This window comes from Somniosus microcephalus, chromosome 16, assembly GCF_052327205.1.
Source record: "Somniosus microcephalus isolate GS21.2 chromosome 16, FLI_Smic_1.0, whole genome shotgun sequence".
Lineage (NCBI taxonomy): Eukaryota > Metazoa > Chordata > Chondrichthyes > Squaliformes > Somniosidae > Somniosus > Somniosus microcephalus.
The window spans coordinates 34,034,182-34,048,023 of record NC_141002.1 but is presented as its reverse complement, the minus strand read 5'-3'; the positions used below and the strand labels follow the sequence as shown (position 1 = coordinate 34,048,023).

Below are 13,842 nucleotides of genomic sequence, written 5' to 3'. Positions count from 1 at the left end.
TGGGATGTTGCCTACAGCATGTCATCGCTATTACGCACTGCTACTTTTTAAATGGGATATTTTTAATTGCATGAAATTACGAATGACTTTCATCAAGACAAATGCTTGGCGCCAAACCTAGTGGATGCTGTGCAGTTGGCATCCTAGAAACTCAAGTTCGGTGCAAAAGATTACACAGAAAGGGGGGAGGTTTGAGAAAGTTGAGGAGAAAGCCAAGACAGCAATGCATGTACGATGTGGAGGTGAACCTGTGGGCCAAGTATAAGTTAGAGCTTGAAATAATGCTATGGGGGTGTTAGTGCATGAACTCTTAATGTGTATGAAAGTCCATGTTTGGGACAAAAAGATTCGAACATACGAATATACGAATTAGGAGCAGGAGCTGGCCACTCGGCCCTTCGAGCCTGCTCCGCCATTCAATAAGATCATGGCTGATCTGATTACTCCACATTCCTGCCTACCCCCGATAACTTTTCACCCCCTTGCTTACCAAGAATCTATCTCCCTCTGCCTTAAAAATATTCAAAGACTCTGCTTCCACCGCCCTCTGAGGAAGAGAGTTCTAAAGACTCATGACCCTCTGAGAGAAAAAGTTTCTCCTCAACTCTGTTTTAAATGGGCGACCCCTTATTTTTAAACAGTGACCCCTAGTTCTAGATTCTCCCACAAGAGGAAACATCCTCTCCACATGCACCCTGTCCAGGCCCCTCAGGATCTTATACATCTTATTCCATGTGCATTAACCGTTCATACGCCAATATACACATAGCATAATATCAGGTCAGTAGAAACCAGGGCAGGGAAGAGAAAGCAAAATTTTATTGTGCCCCTTAGGACTTGTTAGGTATTCTACTTGTTCCACTGTCTCCTAATAGAAAAACTGGAGTCACTGACCATGACAAAGTCTCTCGGTCATCGGTGAACCATATGTGCAAACTGGATGGAAGCCATTTATGAGATCTTTCATTATTCCTCCTCAGAGAAGCAGCCGTGTGAACCTTGCCCGGAGGATCACAGATCGTCATTGTTTGAATTTGTTTATTCATAGTTTTGTGAGCAATTGTTTAAAGGGAGTGCGGCAGAGGAAAGCCATGAAGTTTAATACAAGTCAAAGTAAAATACTTATGACAGGAAGTTAAATCTGTATCCAACAGAACTGAAATAAACACCAAATTCTGTCTTTACTCTATTCATTCCCATTAACTGAATATGTGCAGCTATGAAATTGTTAATGATTATCCAAATGTTAGTGTACATAGCAACTGTCCACATTTCAGCTGGACATCAGGGTTTTAGATTCAGTGTCCACTTGCTACCATTCGTGGGGGGAAAATCAACACTGCTCCTGGCTCCTACCCGCCACTGCTGCTATCAGATTGAATGTTGCTGCACCCTGTTGGTGGGAATTATTGCCATCATTGTGCAAAATCAGGAAAGGCTGTCCACCGTGTGCAGCAACCTTCAATCCCCTGGGGTGGCAGCAGAATCAACTAGGAGCAGTGAGTGGTGCTTGGGCGCAGAAGCCAGAATTAGCACCGAGGAGGGAAGGGGCGAGAATGTCAGCACGGACTGAAGGAGGGGGTGGGGGGAAGGTGAACAAGACTGCCAGCTTGAACAGAGGGAAGAGAAGAGCATCAGCATGGGCTGGGGTGGGGCAGAGGGGGTGAAATGTGCCACAGTGAATGAGATGGCAGAGGGGGAAGAATATCAGAATGAACTGGGGTAGTAGCACCAATATATATTCACAATAACCTACAATTTCACTAAGAAATGAGAAAATCACTGTGCATTTCGCCACTCTTACACTATAGAAGTGATGAAATATTGGGTATGTCTGCAGCAAAAGTTATGGCAAGCCCATGTCCCACTGCACTGTCAGTGTAACTACATGGCATATTTGGGGCTGTTTTTGTGTCGTCAGTTTTTCTTTAAGCCATTCATTAGTTTTACTAGTTTTCCAGGTTGGCTTATAAGTGTTAACATCCTTAGATCACTTATCAAGGTCACATTCTCTATCATGTCCTGCATAAAAGTGGTTTTGTCGAGTCATAGAATTTTACAGCACAGAAGGCGGCCATTTGGCCCTTTGTGCTTATGTGGGCTTATGTGGGCTCTCTACAAGAGCTATACAACTAGTCTCTTAGCCCATAAGCTTTAAAAAATGTATTTTCAACTATTTATACACTTTCATTTTAAAAGCCATCATGGATTTGAGTCTATCATTGATTCTGGTATGGTATTCCATGTCCTGCCAACCCTCCAAGTAAAAATTTCTCTTAACCTCTCCCTTTGATCATTTAGCAATAAATTTACATTCTCTGGTTACTGACTCATGAACCAACAGATATAGTTCTTCCCAATTTATTTTATCAAAACCGCTCACAATTTTGAACACTTGGAGCTTTACAAAGAAAGCAAGCTTTTTAAAATGTATTTTCAGGTGGAATCAATAAACTTGACAAATATGAAACTGAAGAGCATTCAGCTGAAAGTTCAATGGCAGAGGCCTTCCAAAGACTAAAAGAGACAGGGTAAAATTCCACATTGAGCAACCAGCTCTTCCTGCAATACCAACCTTTGGTGCAATTCTTTCATTTCAGGAGACTGGTAGCTTGCTGTCACCATGTTCACTTTTTGATTGATGCATTCCTTCATAACCATGAGATGATAAATACCAGGTAATAAACTAGACGGGGATTAAAAATCATAAAGATTGTTTTAGAGCATCAATGGTGGCTGTTTAGAGACAGCGCGGGCCAGTGACAAGGAGCGTGGGCCTGAGATAGACAGCGCGGTCCAGAGACAAGGAGCGTGGGCCTGTGATAGACAGCACGGGCCTGTGATAGACAGCGCGGGCCTGTGATAGACAGCACGGGCCTGTGATAGACAGCACGGGCCAGTGATAGACAGCACGGGCCAGTGATAGACAGCACGGGCCTGTGACAAGGAGCGTGGGCCTGTGATAAACAGCACGGGCCTGTGATAGACAGCATGGCCCTATGATAGATAGCACGGGCCAGTGACAAGGAGCGTGGGCCTATGTTTCTTTAAACTTAGCAACTTGCAGTAATCCGTTCAGGAGCAGGGCTGGCAAATAACAATAGTCTACAGCAGGGGTTCTCAACCAGGGGACCGCGAGAAGATTTCAGGGGGTCCGCCAATTGGTTTGTCCCATCAACATACAGGGGAGACAATTGAGGTTTATGGCATAAACATCAGTAGTCGCCCCTGTATGTTGAGGCGAGTGGAATAATCTCAGCTATACAAAGACTGCACATGGGCAGTCAATTCAGGTTCTGTTGGACACCATTTGAACACTTAGACAAGTCCCATTGCGGGTCACTGACTTTTACAGCAGTTTTTATCTTGGCAAGTTGTTTTTTTGATCCAGCCCTAATCATTTCCACAGTCATAAACCACTTGCTGCTTTTAACTATGAAATAAAATAGTGGGAGTTATAACTTCTCTTCCGGGGGGGATTAAAACCCAAGTTGGGGGTGGGGAAATCAGCGAGTTAGTCCGGTGCTGCATGGGCCGAGGTAGTGCGAGCCTGTCTTTCAACGCTTTATTCCCCTTATGTGGAGCCGCCCTGTGTCAGTTAGAATCCGCGCGCACGTTTGAAATGAGCGCCGTCGATGGAGAGAGTGCGCGCGCCACGTGGCCTTGGGGGGGGGGGGGTGGGGGGGCACATGGGGAAAAGGAAAGAAAGAGACTTTCCAATCTCTGGGCCTGTGGCAAGGCCATAATAATTGGGATCTGGGGACTCTCTCCTTCAATGTCTTCAGTCTGAGTTAATAAAATAGCTGACGGCGTTATCATGATTTTCCTCATACCTCAGACTCCGAGCTTTATATTCATGGCCATGTGCTTCTCTGGCGGACAGATAGGCCTAGTCTGGGATGCTCGTGTCCTTTGAGATACCGACTATTGTGAAAGGGTTGGGGAGGAGGAAAGTGCCTTTGTCACTAAAGGATTTATGGCGATGAGGTCGGGTGGGTAAAGTCGCTCAGGGCCCTGTTTATTTCTCCATTTCTCTCATGTGCCATCCGCCTCCACCATTACTGGTGCTGTTAAATCAAGTCTCTGGCTTTCACCGCCGTGTTGCGGTTTGGTATCAAAATAAGAAGGAAGTTCTGTTTCCGAAATGGAGGAGGGGGACCTGGAATATTAGCCCAATCCGACCGAGTGCACAAAACGAGCCTGTAGTGAGCCGGTTCATTTCCTGTTAAGCAAATGGTTGATGGGGTGGAGCAGACCTTGGACAGCAAAGGGGCGCATAATTTAAATTTAAGATAAAAACAGAAAATGCTGAGAATACTCTGCAGGTCAGGCAGCGTCTGTGGAGAGAGAAAAAGAGTTAACGTTTCAGGTCGATGACCTTTCGTTAACTCTGTTTCTCTCTCCACAGATACTGCTTGTATCTGCTGAATATTTCCAGCATTTTCTATTTTTATTTCAGATTTCCAGCATCTGCAGTATTTTGCTTATGTAAATTTAGGACTTTATAAATTCTTCTTTACATAAGGTGTAATAGAGCTATTAATAACTAATTTTTATACAGAAAAAATTCTTGTGTTGTGTTACAGGGGGGTCCACGGAATTTTTATAACATGGGAGGGGGTCCTCGGAAGCAAAAAGGTTGAGAACCCCTGGTCTATAGAATCTTTTGTTAACGAGAAGCTAGACGACAAAATCACCCTCACATGTAGCCCTCCCCCCCCACTGCACTACAAGGTGTTTTTATTTATCCCAAAATCAACATTATTGAAACAGCCTTCGGAGGTTCCCTCCCTCAGGAAAGGACTCTACTTCTGCGTCGTGCCTGCCTCTAAACTCTCCAGTTGTAATCAGGAACTCATCCAAGAGGGAAAGAAATATCATCCCGGCTATATAACCAGCTTCCTACTGCTCCATGGCATAGCTCAGCAAAAAACAAATACACTGCACCGAAGAGACTGCTTAAACGGCTTCCAAGATAACACTCCACCCTCGAGAGAAAGAGGTCGAAGACATTAATTTACTCACCAAGGTGATGTCAAGACAGAAATTATTTAATACATTTCCGTTGGCAAGACTGTAGAAAACTTTGTACAAGTGAACAGGACGCAAACTAACCTGATCACAAGGTCATGCGATTTCACCAGTGAGGAGAAACTGTCGCTATCCTGGATGTCCAGTGTAACTGGAGTGCTGTGGTTGTACTTTGCAGTTAGCTTTTCCAACTGGTCTTCTAGTGCTGATGCTGCAGAACAAAATTTAAAAATGGACATTAGTTTAATCTTTAGTTATCTATTTGATTTAAAAGCCATTACATTGAAGGTTAAAACTCAAAACATGCAACATGGTACTCACGAGAATTCTCAGACTAATAATTACATGTCTCCCATCTAAAATTATACAGCATAAAGGAGATCTTAAGACTTGCAGCTCTTGTCCATGTTAAAATTCCCCATTTTGTTCAGAGTTGAAGTGGGATGGCCTGTCCTGGTTCTCTGATGTGTGTGTGTCAGCCTTGGCTCAGTGGGTAGCACTCTTGTCTCTGACTCAGAAGGTTGTTGGTTCAAGTTTCACTCCAGAGATTTGATCACAAAATCTAGGCTGACACTCCAGTGCAGTACTGGGGGAGTGCTGCACTGTTGGATGTGCTGTCTTTCAGTGAGACCTTAAACCAAGGCCCTGTCTACCCTCTCAGGTGCACGCAAAAAGATCCCATGGCACTATTTTGAAACAGAGTGGGGGGAGTTCTTCCCGGTGTCCTGGCTAACATTTATCTCTCAACCAACATCACGAAAACAGATTATCTCGTCATTATCACATTGCTGTTTGTGGGAGCTTGCTCTGCGCAAATTGACTGCCGCATTTCCTACACTTCAAAAGTACTTAATTGGCTGTAAAGTGCTTTGGGACATCCTGAGGTTGTGAAAGGCACTGTATAAATGCAATTATTTTTTGTTGTTGGGTACAGGTTGGAGATGGGGGGGGGGGGGGGGGAAAGAGAGAAAGCATCTACAAGTATTCAACAATGTGCTAAATCCTTGCGCTAATAGCACAGAGGAGTGTTCCAGAATGAGATCCTGACCTCTTTAGTGACATGTTTCCTTACTTCCTCTTAGGAGTAAAAACCAAACCAAACCAAACTAGTCCCACAAGGAACCCCCTTTTCTGAAGACTCAGTTCTCGTGTTTTTTTAAGCAGTTTCAATGTGATCATACCAGGTTTAAATGAACCATTTAGCAGCTCAAACATTCTTGGATCTGCCCAATCAGATTGTACTCCAGAGATCCAGGACTGCCTTGTTTTGCCCCTGGATTGTCTTTTGTAGATTGATAGGAACAATTTTATTCTGCACTTCTTCATTTAAAATCAAAAATACAGGATATAGGTAGCATGCAAAAGAGACAAGGTAGATTAACATATCGGGTGGCATCGTTCAACAGAGCGGCTAAGTGCAGTACAGTTAAAGAATCTCACACAAAACCATAACCTGTTTCTTTTCTTTCAGGTAATGACTGACTTGCTGTGTATTTCCAGAATTTTCAATTGCTGTTTCAGTTTTCCCTTTGCCTGCACCATTAATTTTTGTTTTGGACCAATCAGAAATGGTAGGCGCTACTCCGTAAACAGCGTAACAAACACTTCCTTTGTTTGGATGTGTTTACAAGCTTACTAGAAACGCCAACCAAACGGAGTGTTCTTAAACCTATTGTCAATGATCGCTGCGCGTGGTCATCAGACCAATGTGACGGCTTAAACAAAACCCCAGGAAAGCAACCCTGATCAAGAGTAGGGGCCTATTTTAATATTCACCATTTAAGGTAGAAATGGTTACTTACCGACAGTCACCTCGATGTCCGTGTCCCTGGTGAAATATTCCAAGACAGGCTCCGAAACATAACCAGCTCCAAGCAACAACACTCGGCCTTTTGCACTCATGCTCCTAATTTGAGCAGATTCCCTAAAAACACCGGTAGATATTTTAGATGAACTGCAGTCTGCCAAATGACACAATTCTGATAATCAGGCAACAAAAAAAAATATTGTATGCAAATAGATCAATTTAATGAACTTTAAAATTGTATTCATTCAAATTTTGATTCAGAAAGTTAATTGAAACAATGCAGCACCAAACAAAATGAATAAGATTATATAGGCATATTGCAGTTTACGTTTCACTGTTAAAAGTTTACAGTTTCCAAAGTGGCTGTTAAGCAATTCATTATCCTATCAGTGAACCATGCGCTATTTAAGTTGGTACAATGAATTTACACTAAGACAGTACTATGCATTCAATAACCATAGAGCTAAAAGATCAAGAAACCTCCTTCCGGAAGAAGCAAGTCTCCTGCAGTTCACACAAGACGTTAAAGGTGGAATCAAGAGATAGACCATCATCACTGTGCAAGGAATCTTGAATCTGGTTAGCGAGGACAGTCAGCAATTACATTACCACTACCAGCAAGCATTATGCCTCGTGTCGATTAGTTGAATGGTAACATTTGGCCAGGGTGGCACAGGATTTATTGAAAGCTTTCCTATCTTTCTATCAAGTCTGCGGCCGGAATTTTCTTTACCTGGGCGGGTCAGGTGCGGGTGGTCGCCATGGCGGGTCGTGACCCCGTTGTTGCTTCCATCCCACTGCAGAAATCAACTTTGCGTTAATGGGGCCTACTAAGCCTGTCCTGCGCATTACCCGGCCCTATTAAATGGTGTGGGTCTGATGACGTCATGGATGACGTGTTTTCAGCCGGGATATTTAAAGGAGCCATGGCCACATTGCATTTGAAGGTTTATCTAGGAGTGTGCACTGGAGGTTTTGATCGCTCCAAGCAGTTGGAGGGATAGCTGCACAGAGACAGAGGGCTGCACCCAGGTTCTCCAATGATTCCCTCCATATCTTTGTGGAGGGAGTGAGAGCACATAGGGAGGTCCTCTTCCCTTCGGATGGGCAGAAGGGACCTCCACAGGAGACAAAAAGAGCCTGGCTCCAAATTGCAGAGTAGATGAACAGCAGGGATGTTATGAGGAGGACCTGGGTGCGATGCCGAAAACGTTTCAATTATCTTATTACATCAGGAAAGGTGAGTGCAAAGCCACACTTAACCTCATCCTGCTGTGCCTCTCATCATATCCCCATCACTCTGCCTTCCCAACTCTACTCCTGCACATCATTACTCACACCAACATTATCTTGCACGTCCACCCATCCCTCTCTCTATCTACATTATCACATCCCCATCTCACGAGCCACTCCTCACACTCACCCTCATCTTAATCATACCAAATAACAAACAAGGAGGCCACTTGGCATTGCCACCCCACTCCATCATAGTCTCCCTCTAAAGATGTAACCCATGAATTCCTTACACTCGTTCCATTACTCTCGCTCAACCTTCTCTTCTCTCCCTCCTTGCAGGAGAAGAGAGTGCACAATAAGAGGGAGAGGGAGAGAACTGGAGGTGGGCCTCCATCATTTGCCACCCTCACAACAGCAGAGGAGGCTGCGTTGGGAGTATCGGGAGTGGCAGAGCAGCTGGAGGTGGGTGACAGAGAGAGGGAGACATCTCAGCAACCTGGTGACAGAATTACAGATCATACAGCTACATGGCATACATCAGTCACTTATATGGGCACTGATGTCATCAGCCACTGAATGGTCAACATGTGCATAATGGTATCTGTACCCATTCTTCATATGACATATCTAACTCATCTCTTTACTCTCCCACAGATCCATCAAGAGACCCCCACACTGTCCAGAAGGAAAAGGAAGATGACTCCTCAGAGGAGCCTCCAGCCTCGCGGGTGCCATGCGAGATAGTGTTGTCACCTGGTGTGTCACAACTCACAAGTGAGCAAGAGCAGATGGTGCAGACAGGGACACCAGTGGAGACTCCTCGCTGGAGGGCGCAGGACGCTCCCAGCTCTGCTCAGCTGCATGCAGGCGCTGAGCCTCGGGGGCCATCCAGAAAGAGGACAATCCTAGAGGTGCAGGAAGAAATGCAGGAGGCTGTGACAGGTTTTGCGACCATGATGTCTGCAACTGGTCAGAGAATGGTGGTGTCCATCTCCAACATGAGACGTGTCTCAGGCGATGGCGTCTGTAGGCTCTTCCATGGATAGGATGGCCACCTGCGTGGAGCAGCTAATGCGCCACTCACAGGAGCACATGGGCCTAGAAATTCGGTGGGCTGCGCCACCAGTTAGCGCCTAAAGAGGGCACTCAGTGGCTTTAGCACCACTGGCCACGCCTCCCGCGATATTTAGCGGGGCGCTAATGGCGGCGTTAGCCTGTTGCGCTGCGCCGCCACCGATGAAGTCATTGGTGTGCGCAGCGCCCCGCTACCGCCCCGATCGCGATATTTGGTAGCGCCCGCCTCTGTAGCGCCGTTTGCAAATCGCGCCCGGTTCACGGGGCCTACCTGTGGCGGGAGTGGCGCAAATTAAGGTGGAGGTGCGGGGCGGCCGTCTTTTTCGGCGGCCGCCTGCCAGCACCTCCGTCCCCGCCCTCCTGATCTCCCCCCGCGGCAGTGCCGGCTGTTTTCCGAGAGCCCGGCAATTCTCCTCGGTGCCGGGCTCTTTTGCCAGTACTTGCGATCGGAGATCGCGCTGCAGCAGGCCCCTCCCCCTTAAGAATGGGAAGAAGGCCTGCAGTACCGCAGCGTGCCGTGCCGCAGCGTGTGGCGCTGCGGCACATTGCGCTGCGATATTCAGTTTCAGCGCCTAAGAGGGATGCGGAGTGCCTCGAGCAGCGCCCCGTGTCCCTCTTGGGGCGCCCAAGATGAATTTCTGGCGGTCGCAACTGCTCCGATCGCAGCGGTAATTCCGGCACCCAGACGAGCTGGGCGCCCCGTTTGTGGCTCCACCGAATTTCTCCCCCATGGTATCTATGGAGAATAGATGGCAGAGGCTCATAGACCTCCTGTCTAGGAGGGAGGTCAGCATAGACGTGGGTCCTCATGGCCCCACTGATGTGCAGCAAGGTGCTCTCCAGCTCCTTGCTAGCAGGGAAGTGCGGGTGGCCCATGAGAGAGATGATGGTGATAGGGGACATGGAAGTGGGGGCTCCTCTCAAAGCACTTACACTTCTCCCCCATTGCCAATCCCTCAGTCAGAGCCCCAGGTGGCTTCTCGGATCACTATGGCCGAGTCTGCCCCTGCACAGTCGCAGGAGAAGCAGACTTTGGCAGGGCCATCACAGGCTCCAAAATCTGCCAAGTGTGTTTAAGCAGTCACAGCAGGGAAGTGAGCAGGTTGCCTCTACCTCTGCTGAAGCCACAGGGGTAGCATCTCGTAGAAGCACGCGGAAGAGAAAGACAACACACAAGTAGATTCACAAGGGCAGCCACTTGGGTGTTTTATTCAATGTTAATGTCAAGTTTCCGCTAATGTATTGTCAACCATAAAAATCTTTATTTTCACCACTTTCCAGTCTTGGACATATTTGTGTGCACCGTTGGAAGTGGTTTAGTGAGTTGCAGTGAATGGCGAGACATAACGGTCCCTCCAGCAATGGTGGTCAGTGTGAAAGGAATGGCTTGGACCTTGTAGGGATCCTTTATGGTGTTGCCATGGGGTGGTGCCAACCTGGCGTAGCAGGTGGCAGCCATATGGGTGTACTGCGTAAAGTCAAGTAAATCTGGCCATGATGAGGTCATCCCTGGCCTCCCGGGCAGCAATGTGCTCGGGTGCTGGTGGGATCTGGGCTGCAGGTTCCTCCAGCTCCTCCTCGTCTTCCAGCTGATGCTCCTCCTGCTCCTCCTCTGAAGAGGCTGTGCGCTCAGTGCCTTGCTCCTCATGCAGCGCGAATCCTCGCTGCTGTGCTATGTTGTACAGGGCACAGGAGACCACGCCGATTCTGGAGACCCTGGCTGGTGCATACTGAAGGGCTCCTCCAGATCTGTCAAGGCATCTGAAGCGCATTTTCAGCATGCCTATTGTCTGCAGGGGAGTTATCCCTGGTGTCCTGGCCAATATTTCTCCCTCAATCAACATCAGCAAAACAGATTATCTAGTCATTATCACATTGCTGTTTGTGGGACCTTGCTGTGTGCAAACCAGTGGATGTGGTGTATTTGGACTTTCAGAAGGCTTTCGATAAGGACCCACATAAGAGATTAGCGTGCAAAATTAAGGCACATGGGATTGGGGGCAAGGTATTGACTTGGATAGAGAACTGGTTGGCGGACAGAAAGCAAAGAGTTGGAATAAACGGGTCGTTTTCCGAGTGGCAGGCAGTGACTAGTGGGGTATCGCAAGGATCAGTCCTAGGACCCCAGCTGTTCACAGTCGCTGAAGGTAAGCATGCAGGTGCAGCAGGCGGTTAAGAAGGCAAATGGTATGTTGGCCTTCGTAGCAAGAGGGTTCGAGTACAGGAACAAGGATGTCTTGCTACAGTTGTACAGGGCCTTGGTGAGACCGCACCTTGAGTATTGTGTGCAGTTTTGGTCGCCTTATCTGAGGAAGGACGTTCTTGCCATGGAGGAGTGCAGCGAAGATTCACCAGGCTGATACCTGGGATGGCAGGAATGACGTATGAGGAGAGATTGTGTCGATTGGGCTTATACTCACTGGAGTTTAGAAGATTGAGAGGGGATCTCATCGAAACCTATAAAATTCTGTCAGGCCTGGACAGACTAGATGCAGGAAGGATGTTTCTGATGGCTGGGGAGTCCAGAACCAGGGGCATAGTCTAAGGATAAGGGGTAAGCCATTTAGGACTGAAATGAGGAGGAATTTCTTCACCCAGAGAGTGGTAAACCTGTGGAATTCTCTGCCACAGAGGGCGGTGGAGGCCAGTTCATTAAATATATTCAAGAAAGAGTTGGATATATTTCTTAAGGCTAAAGGGATCAAGGGATATGGGGAGAAGGCAGGGACAGGGTACTGAATTTGGATGATCAGCCATGATCTCATTGAATGGTGGAGCAGGCTCGAAGGGCCGAATGGCCTACTCCTGCTCCTATCTTCTATGTTTCTATGTTTCTAAATTGGCTGCCGCGTTTCCCACATTACAATAGTGACTCCACTTCAATTAGTACTTCATTGGCTGTAAAGTGCTTTGAGACGTCCGGTGGTCGTGAAAGGCGCTATATAAATGCAAGTCTTTCTTTCTTTCTATGACACATCTGGTGGAAATGTGGCTTTCATTATCTCTCCTGGGCCTCAGTATTTAGCCTCCTCAAGGGTGTCATGAGTCAAGTCTTCAGTGGATAGCCCTCGTTTCCAAGCAGACAGCCAGAAAGTCTGTTTGGAGGAGCGAAGAGCTGAGGGAGGGTGGACCGGCGAAGGACAAAAGAGTCATGGCAGCTGCCAGGGAATTTGGCGCACCCATACATGATGATCTTCCTATGGTTGCAGACCAGCTGCACATTAAGGGAATGGAAGCCCTTGTGGTTGACAAATACTCCTGGGTGATGATGGGGTGCCCTGTAGGCCACATGTGTGAAGTCAATGACGCCCTGCATCCGCGGGAAGCCAGCCAGAGTGGCAAAGCCAAACACCCGCTCAGTGACACTGGCTTAATCAGTGGCAAAGTCGATATAATTGTCTGACATGTCAAAGAGGGCATCGGTGACCTGTGTGATGCATCTAAGGGTCTGACAACTAGCTGTTAATGATTTGAATTAGATCGCCCGCCTCTGGCGGTTGGGTCACTGCTGCACCGGCAAATGCGCCAGAGGTAAAGGCTCTGCATTCCCAGTATTTTTTATTCTTATTTCAGTTTTTTTTTTCTCGCATTTTCTACTCTTGTTTCGCTTTTCTAGTATTGGGTCGTATTTTCCGATCGGAGGCTTCCTACGTACGGAGGCCTCTGATTTGGAAAAATCTGTGAACTTACCTGAGGGCTCCCGAGGTGCCTCCACTTCCGATCCTGGGCCTCTCCAACTCGAAATGTGCAGGGCCCACGTATCCCAGAGGCACATGCGGTTCGCAAGCGTCCTTGGATCACGTGCGCCATGGGGAGCCAATCAAAGAAGGGAATCTCCCTTCATACACTTGACAGAAAGACCTGTCAAATATATGAATAGAGATCACCCCAAAAACAGAGTAAAACATTAAATTAATTTTTTTTTTTTTAAATCACATTTTTAAAATCAGCTGAAATTACAATAAATTAAATATTTTAAACAAATTATTTTTTTCAAAAAATTAAATTAAGTTTTTTACAGGGCTAAAAATAAACTTTTTTTAAAAAGGTATTTTTAAATGATGAGTGAAATATTTTTTTTTTTACTTTTTTCAACTTAAAAGGAGGCCTTACATCTGCTTTTACCTGGCGTAACAATTCTAAGGGTTTTCTGCGGGTGGAGGTTCTCCAGAAAGTGGAACTATCTGCCCGCAGAGTCCCTTCTCCAGGGCAGGCATCCGATCTGTTAAGAGCATTCTTGACAGATCGGAAATGCCAGTTTTCAGTGCATGCCTGTAACCAGCATTTCCGATGTCCCTACGGGTGCCTACACAGTGTGTACACACCCGTAGGGATCGGAATATCCGGCCCATTATGATGAAATGTATTATTCTCTCTTGTGTTTAGACAATACAGATGTACATCACACTAAACCAAAGACTTTGACCAAATCTATGTATCTGATGTTGATGGGGTTGTGGTTGTGGACTTGAGGAATCTCACTCACATTCCAGTGATAACAAGCTGAGATGCCAGAGCTGCCAAACCACATTCCAGAGGAGTTTATTCAGGCCCTGACAGTGTCACAGAGTGCTGAAAGCACATCTTGCCCCATTTCTTCACTTAAAAGGAGAACTAATGTCTACGAGAATCAACGAGCAGTATTTTCTGAGCCAAGTAGCACCCCCCATTTGTGCTTTTAAAAACTTATTAAA

General features: G+C 46.7%; 1 protein-coding gene across 2 annotated transcripts in view; it reads right to left on the bottom strand.

Moving 5' to 3' along the window:
• aass (aminoadipate-semialdehyde synthase) overlaps positions 1 to 13,842 on the bottom strand; it is a 147,802-nt gene that overhangs the window by 39,000 nt on the left and 94,960 nt on the right. For both annotated transcript variants that reach the window (XM_086008794.1, XM_086008793.1), the window contains exons 15-17: positions 6,834 to 6,955; positions 5,116 to 5,242; positions 2,576 to 2,686 (exon numbers count right to left, since the gene is read on the bottom strand). In XM_086008794.1, the coding sequence (XP_085864920.1) occupies positions 2,576 to 2,686; positions 5,116 to 5,242; positions 6,834 to 6,955 (360 nt within the window). The remainder of the gene's footprint in view (positions 1 to 2,575; positions 2,687 to 5,115; positions 5,243 to 6,833; positions 6,956 to 13,842) is intronic.